General features: G+C 41.3%; 1 protein-coding gene across 4 annotated transcripts in view; it reads left to right on the forward strand.

Annotated features, from left to right (window-relative positions):
* Positions 1–13,499, forward strand: part of LOC135462040 (trinucleotide repeat-containing gene 6C protein-like) — a 54,216-nt gene extending 40,717 nt beyond the window's left edge. For 3 of the 4 annotated variants that reach the window (XM_064739375.1, XM_064739376.1, XM_064739377.1), the window contains 9 exons: positions 793–912; positions 3,532–5,576; positions 6,047–6,166; positions 6,642–6,782; positions 6,955–7,038; positions 7,462–7,519; positions 7,914–9,545; positions 9,886–9,962; positions 10,467–13,499. In XM_064739375.1, the coding sequence (XP_064595445.1) occupies positions 793–912; positions 3,532–5,576; positions 6,047–6,166; positions 6,642–6,782; positions 6,955–7,038; positions 7,462–7,519; positions 7,914–9,545; positions 9,886–9,962; positions 10,467–10,955 (4,766 nt within the window). In that variant the 3' untranslated portion in view covers positions 10,956–13,499. The remainder of the gene's footprint in view (positions 1–792; positions 913–3,531; positions 5,577–6,046; positions 6,167–6,641; positions 6,783–6,954; positions 7,039–7,461; positions 7,520–7,913; positions 9,546–9,885; positions 9,963–10,466) is intronic. The other variant, XM_064739378.1, reaches the window with a different exon arrangement.
* The last annotated feature ends 7,431 nt before the right edge of the window (positions 13,500–20,930 follow it).

A 20,930-nucleotide genomic window follows, 5' to 3' on the forward strand; every position in this document is an offset into this window, starting at 1 on the left:
TATAGTAAAGTTTTTATACCTTGATTTATCTTGTCCCTTAAAATGCCGTGTTAGAGTTGAATTCTTGGTGAGTGGGGTCAGTCAGCAGGTATTGTATACACCTTGATAATAACCAAGCTTCTCTGCTGTGGTAAGAACAGCTGGTGTGCATGGTGTTAAGTACAGATCTGGCTGATATGACCTAGTTTAACCTAGACTGGCCTGAATGATGAGACTTTGATCACCTGTGTCTGGTTCGGTAGACCAATGTGTAGACAATTTCTTGTGTACAGTACTGTTTGTCGAGAAGTCAGTTTATACCAGAATGCCTGGAGTAAGAGTGAAGGCTTTCTTGTAGTGTGTTAAAACGAAGGGAGTATGCTGGATTGGTAAACAGAGGGCTTCACATAACATGGTCAAATTTTTTTTGATTATTCCCTCTTTTGTATCTATTCTTGGGTCTTGCAAGTCGCTAGGCACTTGTTCTATAGGGACAGTGATAATCAGCCCTGCTTGTATTAGAAAGAGTTCCTTGATATGATTCTTTGAAAGTTGTGATCTTGTTGGAAATTTGGCTGATCAACAGTGCTTCAAAAACTTTTCTCATTTTGAAACTAACCTGTGGACCTAAGGTTTAATATTTTAAGTTGTATATTTTTTTTATTTTTTTTTCCATGTAGAGGGACAATTGGTGTGTTAAATATGCATGTATTGTGGGAACAATCAAGATTATTTTGCTTACTAATAATAATAATGTGTATCTATGTACCAAACTCGCTGAAATTGACGTTGCCTTTTGTGGTCTGTTTATAGCTGCTGCTGGGAAAAAGCCTAGTAATCAGTCAGGTTCCAGATCAGGTTGGGGGGAAGGCGACGACGACGGGGGGTGGAGTCAGGGACCCCCAGCTACAGGAAGTGGTTGGACAGAGCTTGGTGAGTTACAGACTGGCATCACAGGGCCTTATCTGGCCTCAAAAGGGCAGGGGGTGGAACCACCGGTCAAGGGCACCTCATTGTTGAATATTTCGATTCGTACATTTTAAGGACCTCGGTTCCTACGGTTGACCTCCATCCCACGTGCACACCACAACACGTACCTAGCCCGAAAATTCAGTTTTAGGATGGCTTGTATTTACTGATATGCGGAGAACTCTGCCGTCCCGGATGACACATGCATCTGATCAGAACATTGTATCATAGCTACCCCATCATCAAAAGCTTGTTTGTTGTGGGTAACAAACCCTGTTTTGTTGAAGTCTAGTCCGGTCAATTGGCATTTTTTTTTTTTTTGAAAGAAAAAAGTAATTCCTAGCACGCATAATCTTAATGCTAATTGAATTATCGCGGGTCCAATTTTTGTCACCTGCTTCAAGGCATACATTTCCAATTTTAAATGCTCTTTGAAAACTTTGTTGTTTTCATAACTAAGTTCTTTCACACTAAAGTCAAATATTCCTTCCTGATTCTTGATCCAACATTAAATTTGAGTAAATTTACAAACTTTAAACCTAAACAACTGAAGTTGAAAGGCATTCATTGCTTTCGCCACTGTGGCAGACGGATGCCAATTTGGTTTTGCCACACAGAAATTATATTCGCCAAAACTAATGTGGCAAATGGCTAGCCCAAGCCTAGTGACTAAGTAGATAGTCTGAGTCTTATAATGAATTCTGGATGTTTCGGGTTTTTTTTGTTTGTTTGTTTGTTTTTTAATGTGCTAAAGGGCACATTAGCAGCGTCCGGTAATGGGACGCTGAGAAGGGCTGGATTAGGCCCTGCATCAGCACTCCTCAGTCAACTAGCAATTTTCGTTTAAGTTTATTCCAAAACAGTCGTAAATTCGCAATTGCTGTGACATTCTGTTTATGTTTCGACGGATCGTGACTAAAATTGAATACTTTTGTACTTTACTATCCTTCATTGATTAAAGTAATTATCACTGCCTATATATGTACTCAAGCTGGCCTCCTAGTTGATACTGCAAACTGATAATCAGTGCACATAGCAGTTATTGTAAGTCCAGTGAACACACACATGCAGAGAAAGTTTACAACCTAGGGCTACAGTCTAAATTGACTGAAACTCACAACATGAGCAATTCGTCTTAACATCACTTAAACAATATACAACAGTCATGAATCAAGACAGATTGGTCATGCATTGATGGCATATTGAATATGTGGTTGTCACTCTGTCTGTCTAAAAGTGACATTTTTGATATGTCAAAAATGATCTAAAGAAAAAAAATACAGTTAAGATAATCAAAATTCATGCAACAACTTACATGTATATTTGAAAATAATCTTAATACTGCATCCAGATAAATGTTCTATGCATTATCTAAATTCTCTTGAAATATTCCCCTTACATGTCAAAATAAAGATTTCAATCAACAAAAGCATTTAAAAGCAAAGTCTGATCTGACTTCTTGACAGTGTACTTATCACATGAAATTTACCTCAAAAATCAGCTGCCGATAATGAGAAAATTAAGAGACCCACAAATAGTGAATTACCCATTGGAGAATTAACTATAATGATGTTTAAATAGATATATTTAGTGCGAAAAAATACACTGCTACTTTATGTGTCAATGAGTTGTCACTTTTTCCACACCGAATATGGCTGGATCTCAACAGCCTGTCTTTGGACAGATATCATACTTTTATAGCGAATCAGTGTTGCTTGTAAATGTTCATATCTGGCAAATAAGGTTTTAATTTAGGTTCTATAAGCAGTTCATCAAACTTCAGACTCCCGAAACCTAAACCTGGATGCAAACTCTGCGCCTGCTTGAAAGGGGCTGAAGATATAAGCGCCACTTGACATGAGGGGGTGAAACCAGTCAGACTGCGTGCACTCAGATGCAGACGCTCGCGTTAGGCTAATATCAAAAACAAAACAATCAGAAGCCAAAGCAGATCAGATTATTTGTGAGAACTGATTTGGCAGATACCGAAGAGGCATACTATGTGTCATGTTTGTTTTCATACGCCCCTGCACTTCGTGTCGTGAAGATGTGCGTAAAAGGGAGATAACTCATAAGGCAAACGAGTTGCCTCTCGGAACTGTGGATATGTTCAAATTGAGTGTATGTCAAATTGTGAATATTTCTTACCAAAAACAACCTCAGATTGAATAAATACAACCAGTTATGGAGTTTTTTATTCAATCAACGGACCGAATACTTGCTCCTCTGGTAGACTTCTATAAAGCCCTGGATGTCCTACAGTTTTGTTTTTTTTTTCTTTGACGCCAGTATGTGTTTTACAGGCAAGCCCACGCTTAAGTCTCCAAAATGGAATAAAAGTACAACTTAAAATCAAGTTTTTTGTTTTGTCCTGTCTTGATGATTTTTTTTCTGTTTTTCCAAGCTTCCCAATTCTGTAAATATGTCTTCAAATGGAAAAATTGGCTTGAACAGTCCACATTTTTTTTTAGATTTTGTTCTTATTTTTCCCCTCCAATCACCCCCCCCCCCCCCCCCCCCCAACAACATTAGAAACATTGTCTGCAACACAACAGTTTTTGAATAAATTTTTGTATTTTGCAGAGTGTGCGGCATCTAGTGAAAACGGGGATGAAATAGGTACATGGCATAACCCGCCAGAGTCCAGCTGGTCAGCGAACAATAATGAAATAATTGTGGATTCTAGAGATAAGGAAGCCTGGCCCTCCATAGGGGATAATTCCGAGGAAACATCGGAGAGTGGAGAGGCAGATAACTGTTCTGTGAAATCGGGGTCTGTGATATCTAGCTCAAGTAACCAGGGCCAAAGTCAGGAGGCTGGCCAAGGTTCAAGTGCCATTCATGGTCAAAGTGCTTCCAGTATTTGGGGCGCCTCTAATTCCAGCGGGCAAGGTTCTGACTCTAATGTATGGGGCATTGGGAGTACCCCAAGCCCCTCTGCTAACATGAACTCCATAGGGTGGGGAAACTTGCCTGCCAGTGTATCTGTGAACAACCAAGGACATAATATGCAACCAAGTGCCAGTTCTGCTGGAAGTGATAGTGCACAAGAATTTACAAATTCCAGTCCATTTTCTGGCTGGGGTGTCAGTGCTGCTCAAGGCAGCTCCCCAATGCCACAATATTCCATGCAAATGCCTGGTAGTGGGAACAAAGAGAAACTCCACGGGTTCTTACCAAATGGTGGTGCTCAAATGGACAAATCAAATGGCTCCGTGTTTGGTGGCGATCAGATCGGGTCAGTTTTGCAGGGTATTAGTTTGAGTTCCGGATTTTCAAAAATCTCAACTGGTCAAGACTCTGGTCTGTCGAACAGCAGGCCCTCTGTCAGCCTCAGTTCTGGTAACGGAGGGCAAACTTTCAACAGTGCAGGCAAAAGCGGCAGTGGCAATAATGGAAGTCAGTGGGGAGCCCAAACCAACCCTATTGGTTGGGCATCTCCTAGTGCTAATGTAAGCAGTGGCAATGGCAAACCCAATGCATCAGGCTGGAGCAATCCAAACTCCGGCACTTCCCCTAACCCTGCTGCTGGGGAGTGGGGTAGTAGTGACAAACCCAACTCTCAGTGGAGCAGTGCCAGTAGTCCCTGGGGCACGACAAGCAGCAGTGTTGGGACAGGAGGCATTACTAGTGGGGGCAGCATTACAACCCCAGGGGCCAGCAATCCTAACCCACCCCCTAAACTTCCCAACACATGGGCACAAGCTGCTGGCAAGGGACTCAACCTCAATACAATGACCACAACCTCCACCACGCCTAGTGTTCAAAGCTCCAACAAAAGCCAAATAACTGCTGGTAGCTCTGCATCTCAAACACTGCTGGACCCTCAAGAGCAGGAGATACGACGTGCCATAGAGAGCAATACAGGCTGGGGTCAAACACCTGTCAGACAGGACACGAACTGGGATGTAGATTCAACACCCTCCCCAATGTCCAAGCACAAATATGGGGCCAGTGAAATGACTCAGCCCAGTAATGTGTGGAACAACAACAACGGAACTGCTATTTGGGAACCCACAAAAGAAAACAAGCCCAGCTCTTGGCAGGCCGGTGCTGCTAATCACACAGGTGGGCCTCCGTGGGAAGGCGGTGAAAGACATGACCCCAGTGCCTGGGGTGGTGCCCCCAGCAGCAGAACACCCAGCGACTCTTCGCCAGGGCCTTGGGCAACCAACAGTGAGAAACCTATTGGCACTTGGGGTGGCAACACTAGCCAACCCACAGACTGGGGTAGACCAAAAACAGAGACAGGCTCCTGGGCAGGGAGCAGTGACCCACGCAGTAGAAACTCCACTTCAAGTTGGGGTGATACCGCTGCCGGGGATAGTACTGTGGGATGGGACAGTCAGCCGCCGAACCGCCGATCCGTGGAGGACATGGGCACGACTTATTGGGGTGAACCACAAATGACCCACCAGAACAGACCCCCACCGACAAACTGGAACACCCCTCCTACCCCGGCAACCCCATTAACCCCACGTCCCAAACCTGAGGAAGAAGTCTGGAGTAAACCTTCCACCAAGGGGCCACCTCCGCCCTCAGCCCCATCCGGTTGGGGCGATCCGAGTCCCCCAAGTACCAAAGTTGATGATGGAACAAGCATCTGGGCTGCCAATAATCAGCATCAGGTAATATCCTTTTATCAGGCTACTTACCTGTAGATCTGCTTTATTTTCCGTTCATTAGTAGTTACTAGCCAAGGAATTTAGTCAATTTCAGCAGCTCAGCAGCAGGTCAGTTGTAATTCAGAGGAGGAAGGAGTTAAATGAATAGAGACGACTAGAGCGTATTCAGTGTAATAATTGTTTGATGTGAAAAATTTCCCACAAACCACTCAGCTTGTCCCATAGACAGGAAAATTCTGTTGTGATAAGGAAGGGGGCTATATCTGTGTTGTGCTAGACAGTACAAACTTGATATATGTCCGGTTAAATGGCTGATGATAATTGTATTGTGTGAAAAAAATATCGTGTAGAGATTTTAAGAGGGTAGTAAGAGTTACTGACTTTAAATTCAGTAGCAGTATGTGCCAGACATGAACATGTGGACGGATATGAGTTAGTTATTTGGTTGTGATTTATGCATTTTACATCTGCAGGCCCGTGCTGGTGGTTGGGGTGATACAGGATGGGGCAGCTCAAGTGGTGCTAAGCCAAAGATGTCTTCTTCCAGCTGGGAAGGCGATAACATGACCTGGAACCCCAATGGTGGAAGGAAGGTGAGTAACTTCTCTTATTCTGTATCCTGTTGTGGAAGAGATAGCTGATTTAAGGCATGTTTTCGCATATGACCATACGTACATGTATGAGATCATGCTGTTTCACACACATACGTGTTTGGTTTCTGCTGTATTTATTATTTAAAGATGCCCTGGAAGGTAGGCACACTTAAAATATTAAACCTTAAAACTTAGTAAACAAGGCTTTAGAATTTTTTATCTCAGTTTTTTTTACAGACATTTGAACACGTTGGTGTCAGTGTGTCTTCACTGTTTCTGCATGTTATTTAAAGGTGTTACTGTATATCATTCCGTTGAATTTTAACATAGTCGTTGTAGGTTTCATAAATTCTCTGTTTATGAATTATTTGAGTGCTTCAGTTTCATTCAAATTGACCTACTTTTAGGCATCATGTAATTAGTAAGAGATGTATTGTGATGACTTTAACCGTATGCTATTGCTACATTCTTACAGCCTGGTGAGAGCTGGACCCCAGATGACAATGGTGGGGACAGCCCCTGGGGGGACACAGACATGGGAAACTGGGAGGGCTCACAAGAGACGAATCATTCCTGGAATATTGTCTCTGGCTTCAAGAAAAGACCCAGTATTAAGGTCAGTGTTTCATTGCTAATTTGGATGTCTGTTCTAAGGTTGTTCAAAAGTTCTATCTGCATTTGCCCACCCAAAGGACACGGCTCATAACTAACTAGGCAAGGGGCATGTTTTCGATAAAACAGTGATGCGGTAATGTGATTTTAAATATCAAATGTTCTCGCACTTTCAGGGTGCCAACTTTTCCCGTGGCCCTGGCCAACCCCCACAAATGAGAATCAAACTTCTGCAACAGCTGATGGACATGGGCTATAAGGTTAGTCAAGTTTTAGTTGGAGTGTGCAAACTGAAACAAATGATGACTGACATCATAAGAGTGCTCAGTTTCTGTTTGAATGCAGCTACGAAGTATTCAGTTGATGAAAGTGGTTACTTACTGGAGCTATAGTTAAAACCAAGTTATCTGCGGTCGTTTTGTGCCTTTTGTCTTGACAGAAATTAGATCTACTGTAACTAAATGATATTGCTGAAATCATCTGTTGAATGTTGTAATTGATCTTTAGGTCTGCATGTCCACAGAAATTTAAATTTGTTGAACCATCTGAATCCATTTCATTTTAAACAGTTCAGTAATCTAATTAGTCCATGTGAAGACATACTCCATAGCCACAAGTTAAAGTATGATTATAGTTCTGTAAAGATTTGTCAAACATATGAAATAAAATTGTTTTATTTACAGAAAGATGAAGCTCAACATGCCTTGATCAACAATAACATGAGTTTTGAGAATGCTCTAGGTAAGTGAACTTTGACATCACCAATTCAGCACAAAAATATTTCATCTGTAAAACAAATTGGCTTTCACCAAGATATTAAGTGCTGCATTATTTTAAAATATTTAAAAACAACACAATCTCACTAGTTTAGTGCATATGTATAGATCTTTAATCAAGAAAGAATAGGGCACGTTCTGCACTCATATGTACCACTAGTTCATAAAGTGACTAGCACAGATTTTCTTAGTTGGCTCTGTTATAGGCAATGATTTAAACCCAGTCCTCTTAGAAAAGTGTGTAGGAAACTTCTAGCCACGGTTTCTTCGTTTTGCACTGTCTATAATAGTGTTAGAGTTTATTTGAAGCCGTTCAGTGAATGCTTTATAACTGATGACTTCTTATGATCTGATTGCAGCTGATCTGAAAGGTGGTGCTACGTTTGACCGTAAGGATCAGGATATTGACGTGTTCTCAGTTGATGGTGCCAAACCCAGGAAACTGCGGCCCGATATGGGCCACCCTATTAATGATGACATATCAGATACTCAGTTGGATGCCAATCCATATGTGCCTACAATTTCCATGCAAAATACTCCATTTCCAAATGCTCAAATACCAAATCAACAGATGTTTGCCAGTCCTATGAAGCAGGGACCTAGTCTGAACCCGTCTAGTCTCAACGCCAGCAATCCCAGTATTAACTCGCTACAACAGAAAATCATACAGCAGAAGATCCTCAGCCAGCTGACACCCACCCCTCCTCCCCCTCAGCCTATGAACACAATGAATTCCACTCAGGGTCCAGCCATCCGGGGACAGATCCCTCCCCAGGCCCAAACAGTCCAGCAACAGATGGCCCAGCAACAAATCCTCCAGCAATTGCGCATGGCCGTCCAGGCTGGGCTCATCAGTCAGCAGCTCCTCAACCAACACTTACCACCAACCATTCTCCTCATGCTGCAACAGCTGCTCCAGCTGCAGACCTTCCTGCAGCAGCTTGTCACCAAGCAACAGGTTATCCAGCAGAACAAAGCCGGCATGAACCCCGCCATACAGAGACAGCAACTGGAACAAGTCGGACTTGCCATAGCCAAGATACGCCAGCAGATGCTGCAGCTACAGCAACAAATCGCCCAGGCCCAGCAGCAGCTTCTCAGCAAACATCCTAGCGTTTCCGAGACACCCGACCCCATGATCCCTATCCAACAGGAGATAGGTCTCACCACAGGGGTCCCCACCCAGCCTCAGTCTCGACTGACTCAGTGGAAGCGACAAACCCCGGATAAAGAGGTGGACGGCGTGGGTGATGACCTCAACCTAAACAAGGCAGTGGGATCCAAACCTCTGCATCAATCACATTCCACTCCCAACTTGGGTAAATTTGAGTCCCTAAACATAGGCGGTGATTCCACATGGTCAAGCGTATCAACAAACTCCACCACTCCCAACTGGCCGACGATGAGTGTTATGCCTTCGGTGCCCGGCCAACCTGAGGGAAAGGGGATCTTAGACAAGGAATCTCAGGCTGTTGACCCAGCCACAACCACCTCCAACTCCTCCATGCTCAATCTCGACAATATCATCCATGAATTTGTTCCAGGAAAGCCTTGGCAGGGGATGACCAAAAATGTAGAAGATGATCCACATATCACACCTGGCAGCTTTTCCCGATCTCTTAGCGTGAACACAATTAAGGATGAGTATTTGAGCAACCTGGCTGCACTGACAAAGACCAGTCCAAATGCAGCCACTGATCAGCAGATGTCCTCTCAGCTTACCTCTCAGCCTTCGTCCACATGGTCCAAAGACTACCCAAGATCTGCCACAGGGGCCAATCAGAACCTCTCCTCTAGCAAGCTGTGGAACGACGCGGTCACACCCACTAGCCTCACCTCGGAGCTGTGGGGTGTCCCATTACCCAAGAGCAGCGCTGCCCCCTCACGCCCCCCACCCGGGCTCAGTCACCAGGCCAAGTCAGGCTGGGGCTCAGGGGTACAGCGACAGCAGTCGTGGGCCGGAAGCACTGGAGGCTCGGCCTTCACCCCAGGTAGGAGGAGTTTTCTAGGGTATTCTGCATGTTAGTCCTTATATCTTTTAGTTTGGTGCTGTAAGGTTTCATTAGAGGCTTGCTTGTGCACTAACCAGGCATTGACACACAAAACACATTATACATAAATCCTCTTACAATGACAAGTAGAGCAATTTTGTGGAGAGTAGAGTGTTGTGGCCCAGGGTAAAATGTGTGGGGGAAAGGGGATCTGATGTATGTAACTTGGGGAAGCCTGTCCTAACCGATGTCTACAACTAATCATGGGCGCTTTGAGATGGGGTCTCTAATGTGTAGGTGTTTGCCCTTAACTAGGGATTTCTTCGATTGTTCTTTGCAGTTGGAAGCTCGTCAAGCTGGGATTCCCGATCGCCCAGTGTGTCCGTTTGGTTGATGCTGCGCAACTTGACTCCTCAGGTAACCAGACCGGTGTAGTGCCCCATGAGGGGGTGAGACCGCAATCACCACCCTCAGCAGTTCTCAGTCAAGGGGATTTGCTGTCCACAATCATTGCTCTACTTGAGGCTTGGTGATAACACTGCCCATAGAGCCCCTTTGTACTGCTTCCCCTGTCTCTTCCCAGTATTCAACCCCCTCCCTAATAAAGTGTCCACCACAGACCTCCAAATCAATAGTTCTATGTTTATATGCAGTTTCTCTTTTTCCCTCTCTTTTTCTGTCTGGTTGATGTAGCTCAGTACAGTTAAACAGCTTTCTGGTGGTTGTATCTCTTTCTGGGTATGCACTTTTCTATGCATGTTAACAGCTTTATTTCCTATTAACGTACTGAAATAAGCTTATAACATTTAACCAGTTAGGAGGGATTGCTTGTTTAGAAGGGTAACAGGCATTTGTTTGGTTGTGGTGTAATGTTCCATTGCTCAATGACTCATGTGGTGCTGTGCTTTGTTATTCTTGCAGATCGATGGATCGACTCTTAAGACGTTGTGTCAACAGCATGGGCCCCTCCAGTTCTTCTACCTGAATCATGGACAAGCTCTTGTCCGGTACTCAAAGGGCGAGGAAGCGAGCAAGGCCCAGAAGTCTCTGAACACATGCATTCTGGGGAACACGACGATTCTGGCAGAGTTTGTCTCTGATGCAGAGGTGACACGGTTCATGCAGGAGAGCAGCGCAGTCAATGCTTCCTCCACCCCTAGTCAATGGTCACAGTCCTCTCAACCCAACTACCGGTCCGCTGGCCACTATTCTAACCGCAGTGAGACCACCGTCTGGAACCACGCTGCTGCTGCTTCTGGTCCACCACCGCCGCCTGCCGCCTTCTCGTCCGGTTTCCCTGGAAACAGCACAATGTGGGGGGGTGGGAACCTGTGGGGAGGGAGCCTGGCCCTGGAAGAGCATAGCTCTAACCCTTTACTGGGCAATCTTCTTGGGGGGGAATCTATATAACTATGAACCAAGGCCTGCCTTGGTGTGATCTCGTTAAAACTAATGCACGCGGGTTTAGCTGAAATAGTGATGGGGGCTCAGTATTGTAGAATTATTCTAGAATTAGACTGTTTAAATGTTTCTATGATTGATTATAATGATACATGATTATGCTTAAATGTGTTGTTGAGAGTTTGGGCAGCCATAGTCAGGACTTCCGCTTCACCAGGGCCCAAAAGATGCATGCAAAATGTGGTGCTCACTGCTTCAAAGAAGTACAGCACAAAGTTTTATTTTTCATACTTCTTCTGAAGTATTCAAGTCTTTCAGAATATTTCCTTCATGATCTTGTCAGGGCTCTGGTGAGTGGGCATTGACCCAAGTCTTTATTACCTACCGTGCTGGCTCTTGTATTTGAGTCACCAAAGTTGCACAAGTACACATGTACAAAAACTATGAAAAGGGAAAAATTTAAAAAAAAAAAAATTGTATGGAAGGATTTAAATAGAAGTCAATTTTTTTGTCATTATTATGCCAGTCATGACTTGCACATTCTCAAAGAATTTGATTACTGCTAAAGTATAATATATCTATATATATATTGTATTTGCTATAAAATAATAGTGCAAAAAGAGGGAAATCTCGTTCTGTGACAAAGATAGGGTGTGTAATTTACGTTTTGTTACACTTGTTCCAGTGTAGGCTATATAGCCTGGACCCTTCTCCTGTGATATCCCGCCATTGTATGTACTTGTGGTCCTCTTTGGTAAGAAACGGATGATAATGATATGGAATTATTTAATGGTAGTGCTATACCAGAGTTTATCACAACCACAAAGGTGTTACAAATATATCACAAGTTAACAAAACTTTTTTGGTGTGCAGTCCAGTTGTATAAAGCTGGCCTGCCAGTGTTTTGCCATCTTCCCACAACTCAGCAATAGTACTATTCTGTCCATGTAGTTTAGGTGGACCATATTATATTCCCAGTGCCTATATCAGCTTGCCATGACAAAGGGACTGTGACAGCACTTGGCCATTCTGGGAGCTCTTATTGTATTACTGTGTAAGGTTGTATATTCACAAGATCTATGAAGAAAATAAAACTCAAAAGGAAAAAAATTCATAAAACAGAAAAAAAAAAAAATATAAAAACTTGTTTAAAAAATGCAAAAAAAAAAAATCACAAAGCCTTCTAAAAAAACAGAAAAAAAAGAGAAAACAGCGAAGTGTCTGTATGGGCTCAGACATGTCCCTTGTGATCATTAATTTTAATCCAAAGAGCAGCTACCCTCTTCGTGATCTGTAGGAATCCAGACTTGAACTGTATTCTGATGGTGCCAGGTTATATTAAGGATCTAAGCTTTATCAGGAACCAACCACCTGTGAAACTGTGCTCAGCTGACAAAGACGAGATTTGCAATGCATTTTGTTCTCCCCCACTTTGATAATGATAATATATATTATATTGAGATTCCCATTGCTGATAAAACAAATCGTAGATGACTCATTGTTGCGTCTAATTGGCATACTACCACAACTACTATTCGATATGTAGTTTACAAATTGTTTTTATTGATACCTGTGCATCTCTGTTATTATAAATGTATTGTTGGAATGGAAGCATTCCTCTGGCAGTCTATGCATTGTCTCCGAGTGACTCCAATCATATTAAAAGCACAAGAGTTCTTAACTTACTTGACTGACATGCCAGCCCCATGGGGGTTAGTGCTGTGGGGGGTTGGGGCAAAGGGGAGGGGTCAGTCGGACTGCCGCGGGTGTATGTGTTAAGTGTTATTCAGGCTCGTTCATTGCCAAAGTCGTTCAACGTTGTAGCCTGTCCATCATAATGACAATCATACTTGTGCTTGGTTACTGCTGGTCTAAGTGGTGTTGGTGACAGCATACATACATTCGTCCTACCACTATTGCTTTAACTCGTCTCCGTATTTGTTCTCTTGAATGTATTGATCATATCCAATTCGTACTTAATTTTGATCAGTTTCAAATTCCAGTATGAAATCAGGCTACGTGCTATTTATTGATTTTTGATTTTTTTTTCATTTCCTATGTCAATTTTTTTTTTCCATGTGTCTTTTTTTTTTCTCTGTTTTGAAGTTTATTGAAGGCTTTTTGTGGCATGACAACAAGTATCTATAGTCTAGGGCATGAACCAGGGGAGTGAACTGATCTTAAATTGTCAAATCTTGAACTATTGCATCTTATCTTTGTGGCCTCTTACCTGGCGAGATTGAGAGTTGTGTTTATCTCGGATGGTTTTAAGTGCAGCAGTAAGCAGCAATCAATTCAGGTATTGCTATTGAGAGTGATATTTTATTTTGTAATTTTTATTGATGACCATTTACTTAACTTCCAGCTAAGTAACCAGCTTTGAAAGTGCAGAAAATGTAGATCAAAAGTTTACCTCTCCAGACAGCATTTCCAATGTGTAGTGATACAGTATTTTGTATGCTTTTGTCTGTATTTTGTTTTTCAATCTTGAATTTCCTGTCGAGAGGATATAACTGTGTAAATTAGATCTTTCAATAAAGTGATGATATCATACCTCAACTGTCTTGTCAATCAGCTGAATATTTCATGTGATACAAGTACATAATAAACTGAAAAACTAGTTTGCCATTTTCAAAAGTTTCTGAAGTGTGAAACTGAAACGAGGCTAACCAACCAAGTTATATTATCCATTCCTCACTTGATCTGTAAGTTGTCATCTGTTATGGAACTAGGCTTTATTTGTGGCTAATGGGGATATAGTTCATGTAATGCGAAATCTTGATGAAATCTTCTCGATGTGAATTTAATTCAAAATGACAGGACTAACACATGAACACAAGGCTATCCAATAACTTGCAAATCTTGCTCTAAAGCAGTATCAGCTTACATGACTGATACACCAGCTTATGGCTGGAAATGATCAGTTTGGTTTCCCGCAGTAAACAAGTTTTAGCCAAGATAGCTCTTGTACCAAGTGTTGATAAGGGTGGATTGTTCCAGGTCTCCTCCACAGTTCCAGGAAACCATGACTTGAAACCTATGTTGAACAATTGTCATTCTTCCACTTAAGTAAGGGAGCTGGATTTGGCTCTCTGAATAACATGTTTAAGTTAAGTTACGGGTTTAATCTTTGCCTTGGACAGGGAATTGGTAAATTCCTCTGCTTTTGTGGCTTCTTTGGTGACATTCTGTCTTCACCAGTGCAGTTGGCGTCAGTCCACATCAAAAATGAAAGTTTATCAGTAACTTGTTAATGTTTGCTAATCGACCCTGGCACTCTGGTTTCCTCCACAGATAAAACTGATTGCTGTCGTATACATGTGTGTGAAAAATCCTGGAGTGCAGAATTTTAACAGCAACGCATTTGAGTGGTTACAGGGGCAATGTAAATGTAATTTAAGGGATTGTAAATGACCAGGAGAATAAGAATTACAAATCTACATTTATTTTCATGAATTTGTGACAACTACATGTAAGTATAGCCATGTTGCCAGTTTGGATTCGACAAAGATACTTGAAAAGCTCAGGATGGAAGAACCAATCTTATGTAACGAAATTGAGAGTCTGTCCAATACGACCACTTCCCATCCTGTGCATTTATAGCAAGGTAAAATCATGATACGATTTATTTCATTGTTGTTAAACACCATACTCAAGAAATTTGCACATGACAGTTTTATGGGTAGCCTGGTGTAGACTACTGACTTCAGGCAAGTTCATGACGGGGATTTTCGAGTTCAATGTCTTTTGTTCTTAAAGGTGAAAATAGTCCTCTTATGTGAAAAAATATTAGGCATCCTTTTTTGACATCAATTTAATGATCATCTGTCTCACTGTGTTCCAAGAGGCATAAATGACACCTGTTTTCTTAAGGAGCTTCTCAAGTTCACAAACGTTTGTCTCCTCAATTTTTTCCGTCGACCGTCTACTGTAAGTCAGCAGTTTTTGTGAACTTCTCAAATACGTGTGTTTCATCAGCTCACCATCCTACAGGAATGGGGGCAGCATCAAAACACCGTCCTATGGGAGTAGGGGCTGAAACTGTACACCATCCTATAGGAATAGAGACTATCAGAACACCATCTCATTGGAATAGGTACTGCATCAGAACAGTATTCTACAGGAATAGGTAGCATTCCTATGGGAATGGAGAGCATTGGTACGCCATCCCAGAGGATATTGTCCAACAGAAGTGATGGCTGAATCTTACACCATCCAACAGGGTATTGTCCTACAGAAGTGATGGCTGAATCTGTACACCATCCTACAGGGTATTGTCCTATAGAAGTGATGGCTGAACCTGTACACCATCCTACAGGGTATTGTCCTATAGAAATGATGGCTGAATCTGTACACCATCCAACAGGGTATTGTCCTACAGAAGTGATGGCTGAATCTGTACACCATCCTACAGGGTATTGTCCTATAGAAGTGATGGCTGAATCTGTACACCATCCTATAGGGTATTGTCCTATAGAAGTGATGGCTGAATCTGTACACCATCCTACAGGGTATTGTCCTATAGAATTGATGGCTGAATCTGTACACCATCCTACAGGGTATTGTCCTACAGAAGTGATGGCTGAATCTGTACACCATCCTACAGGGTATTGTTCTATAGAAGTGATGACTGAACCTGTACACCATCCTACAGGGTATTGTCCTATAGAAGTGATGGCTGAATCTGTACACCATCCTACAGGGTATTGTCCTATAGAATTGATGGCTGAATCTGTACACCATCCTACAGGGTATTGTCCTATAGAAGTGATGGCTGAACCTGTACACCATCCTATAGGGTATTGTCCTATAGAAGCAATGGTTGAACCTGTACACCATCCTACAGGGTATTGTCCTATAGAAGTGATGGCTGAACCTGTACACCATCCTACAGGGTATTGTCCTACAGAAGTGATGGCTGAACCTGTACACCATCCTACAGGGTATTGTCCTACAGAAGTGAAATCTGAATCTTTACACCATCCAACAGGGTATTGTCCTACAGAAGTGATGGCTGAATCTGTACACCATCCTACAGGGTATTGTCCTATAGAAGTGATGGCTGAACCTGTACACCATCCTACAGGGTATTGTCCTATAGAAGCGATGGTTGAACCTGTACACCATCCTACAGGGTATTGTCCTATAGAAGTGATAGCTGAACCTGTACACCATCCTACAGGGTATTGTCCTATAGAAGTGATGGCTGAATCTGTACACCATCCTACAGGGTATTGTCCTATAGAAGTGATGGCTGAATCTGTACACCATGCTACAGGGTATTGTCCTACAGAAATTATGGCTGAATCTGTACACCATCCCATGGGGTATCCTACAGGAATGGGGACTGTATCAGAACACCATCCTACAGGAATGGCGACTTCCTCAGAATACCATCCTACAGGAATTGGGGGTGGGGGTGTGGCGGGGGGGGGGGGGGCATCAGTACTATCCTACAGGAATGGAGGTTGGGGGCATCAGTACTGGCCTACAGAAATGGGGGGTGGGGGCATCAGTACTGGCCTATAGGACTGGATATATGGTCCCAAGAAGTCTGCATTCAAAATTAAGTTGGTTATTCCTACAATAAATTATGGGCAGCATTAATCCACTGTCAACATTTACATGCGCGGCATCAACCCACCTTAACCCTACGGCTTTCTTTAGCCAACGGAATTATTGGCCTCTGCCAGAAGTTTCCATGGAAGTATCGGGTTTAATCCAGCTTCCACTGGTTTAAGACCAACTGTGAGGTGATATGTCAGATATCTTGCAGAAGGTGGGCTAGCGGCTTTCAATCCACCCACCCTACATTATAATATACAAATTAAATTAAACTGGCACAGAGGAGACCAGAAAGTCTATGAAAACAATGCATAAAGAAATAAGCCAAACATACAATAATGGGAGCCAGTTTTATTAAACATACAACACAGCAATGAAATTCAACTAGGACATGCATACAGTAAAAACCTTCAAAATGAACAGTTCATGTTGCAAAAATACATGGATGTACATGTACATATTAATCATAGCAAGATCAACAATGGAATGCTTGTGGATCTGATTTAGCCAAAAGACAAGACAGCTTTTCAATTACCGGTACCACATTCCATTACAGCACATCATATATATATCATACATGTAGTAATAACCATTTACAATGTATTGTAATGTAGGTTCTATTCTACATTCATTTGATCCTCATCAATACATGTAAGTAACCGATTAAAATTACAAATATTTCATCCAAAACACATGTACTTGTAGCTTTTATTCATTAAATCAAAATCCTGACCCCAAATTTTCAAACAAAAATGAAGCTCAAACCAAATCCACATAAGAAAATCTCACACAAGTATTCATTTTTTTTTCCTTTTCTTTTTTATACATTACTTTTCCAGATTTTTTCCTTTCAGCTTTGATTTGTCTAACAATCTGGGGGCAATTGTGTTTAGAGATCGCATCATGCAGCACCAAGAAATATACATTGATAAAACACATTTAATAAATTATATACTTGATATAACATTACCAAATGACATGATAAGCAGTTTTCCTATGAAATCAACTCACAAAAGTATTACTACATGTCAAGACTGAAGCTTCATCCCAAGTCTTTTTCCTGAAAGTCACATTTTCCATCTCACAATATGGCCAGAAAACAGTGCAAAGTGCTCACCAGGCAGACTTCACACAAATTCTTCATACATAATAAGTATATATCTTTGATCAGTTTACACAAGCATTGTTGTACGATTATTTTGGTGGCCTAAAGGTTTGGGCATCTGCCTCAAAGGCGGGACATCCGGGATCAAACCCAGGTCAGGTCACACCAAAGACTTTATAAATGGTACTTGCTCCTGCCTTGCTTGGCGTTCAGCACTGAGAGGTTAGAGCAAGGAAACAAGACTGGTTGGCCCAGTGTCAGTATAACGTCACTGGGTGGAGTGTCATGTTTGGTGTCTTCGGCATGATACTTCAGTGGCTGCAGTACTTTGGCCGCATGGACTCACCCTGCCACAAGAAGGCACAGTATATGCCATACTCCTAATGACTCATTGACATACAACTGAAAAATTGTTAAGAACGATGTTAAGCCCCCAGCTTACATACATACATACATAGATACAGGCATTGTTGTTTTCTGTTGGACATGACCAGTGATAGCAGTTTTGTATAAAACCCACCCACAAATTTATTATTATGAGTACCGGTATACTCCCTTGGTAACCCCTGCATTACAATCTCTGCTGGACCAACCCTATCTGAATCCTTCAAGCACGCAAGCTTACTGGTCAAGGGTGAGATGGACAATTCAGCTGAATGAAGTCAGCCAGATTGAGGTCAGGAGGTTACATATTATCACTAAGCTATTTTCTTATTAACATTAATTGTCACAGCATTATGGTATATGTTTAGGATCTAACCAAGATTATGAAGCAGAAAATTCTTAACACAACAGAGATAGCAGCATACCCTATAATAAAAGTGGTAAGAGGGGTGGCAGGAGGTGGGAGTGTATTTGCTCCATTAGGCCATCCAGGTATTCTGTAGTCAGGACAGTCCCTGGAAACTCAGCTTTTAAGTAGGAGTAATTTCTTCTAAATTTTGAGACACCTAGTCTGCTCATTTTAGCCAATATATATATGTAATATATACATAATATACACATCTTAATTTTAGAAGAACTATACATGTATGTTCACTGTTATAATTAACACTACATTATCTACATATAGTTATAAAATAATCATAATGAAATTAGCCATTTTTTGTGGATTTTCAGAGGATGGAAATGGTAATATTTTATGTCTATAATAGACATATTTTTAAGACTAGATCACACTTTTGCTGTACATGCACACTAAGTTAGACAATTTGCTGACGGATATACCTCATCTCAGATTATCATGCCTATAACATGCTTGAAGCGGAAGTTGTTCTGCATAAGCGTGCATGGCTTTTTAATGCCTTGCACACAAACAGCCTCTGCCTCATACCATACCCTGCATTGGGTATTCAGATAGGTGGGTGTAGGCTACGTCAAGGAAAGTTGTTATACTTATAGAGCATTGTGAATTTTTAATGCAGCATTTGAATTCAGATGGGTGGGAAGCAGCACTATATTCATGGATTACAGAAAAGTTCCTTAAAAATTTTAATTTATTTGAAATTAATCAAGCACTACATACACATTTGAAAATACAAAAGACTATTCTGTCTTCGTCGAGACAGTACTGCACTCTTTGAGACAGTAGTTCTAACATTTAACATGGCTGGGATCTGACGTACCTGATCCCATCAATCTTCATTCCTTGCTGTGCTAATAGACCTTTCTGCACTGTGAATGAAGAGCATGCATTTGCATGACCAATCATGATCATATTGTTGTGAACAGTTCAACCGGATGTCCTACACAACAGCTACAAACGTACAATCCTTCTGTATCATCATGGCATCACAATAGAGAAAATTTTCCACCGCAACAAGTCGGATGTGTACAAGCTCATCATTCTCTGCTGCTATGCCTGTAAACTACCTCTTTGTGCTTGTGAACTACCTTTTTGTGCTTGTGTACTACATCTTTGTGCTTGTGTACTACCTCTTTGTGATTGTGTACTACATCTTTGTGCTTGTGAACTATTTCTTTGCTTTACAAGCTCAACTATGCAGAAGCAGTCACATATTACAGAAAATACCAATAGTAAAAGCGCACACCTCTTAAAGCGACTTGTTTTAAGCCGGGCAAATGATCCCTATTTCTTTCACCAAAAATTGAATGAAAAGGAACGGGTGGGATATCTGGCATGTGGGATATCAGGCATGTGGGATCCATCCATCCGTATATCTATACATATATATCAGCAGAACAATCAACTGGGGTACTACATCAACCAGCAGAAAACATTCACAGATACAACACAGGAGCATATCATTGCGGAAACTTAAACACTTCTTTAAGTGGTCATTTAAAGTCATTTTGTATGTTTATTGCGTCCAAAAAAAAAAAAAAATAGCAAAGTACTATATACATGCATGTGCTACCAGTTGGACTCTATTTCCCAGGTCACCCAACGATGGGTGGGGACAACATGTATGGCATATATATAATACACTAGTATAACAGTATTGTGACATCAAACAGTTAAATTGACAAAAACAGGGATGACATATATGTATCACTTTTATGATACTTTCTCAATATCAAAAGCTATCAGGTACATCATTCCATGCAGCTTATAGTACGATATATTTGCTGTAAATCTACATGTATCACTCGCACCACAGCCTCTAACATACTCATAAACTGTTACCTACATTAACAGTTACAAACATACATCCATGTATAAAAGAGAATTGTGAAATTACAGTTTTGCTTAGATCTATTTATTAAATGTATCATCAAGGTTAAGTCCTTACCATTCTTTCTTATGATCACAAAACACATCATTTCTAACATATGCTGGGTTAGATTTTCACACTAATAATCAAAATTACCGGTACTTATCAAAGGTACAAAATTTCACTCAACAAAATCACACATGCACTCACAGTAATAAAATATAAGAATATCTACTTTCTACTGAAATGAAATATTTGCAGTCTACCGAAATTGTAAATTTATTATGCTGGATTGTTGGTTATATAGGCAAGCGATGGCTTAACATTTGCGAAAATGAATACTGGCGTAAATACAATGGGATGAAAACTGTTTGTGAGGAAAGTCTCACAAGGTACATAGCACAAACATAGACAAAATACATGTCTACACATGGCATAAAAAATAGTATCTGCCAGCAGTTACCAGCAGTTAGGCACACATGATGATTGGTTTTATTGAGATATACATAAACACAAAGTCTCAAAGAATATCTGAAAAGTGCAACTAAAATCTGAACAAAATATAGACACATCTTCATCTACAGCAACTTACAAAACTAATCACTAAAGTTCAATAAAAAAAATATACATTTCACTTTT

This window comes from Liolophura sinensis, chromosome 1 (genome assembly GCF_032854445.1).
Source record: "Liolophura sinensis isolate JHLJ2023 chromosome 1, CUHK_Ljap_v2, whole genome shotgun sequence".
Lineage (NCBI taxonomy): Eukaryota > Metazoa > Mollusca > Polyplacophora > Chitonida > Chitonidae > Liolophura > Liolophura sinensis.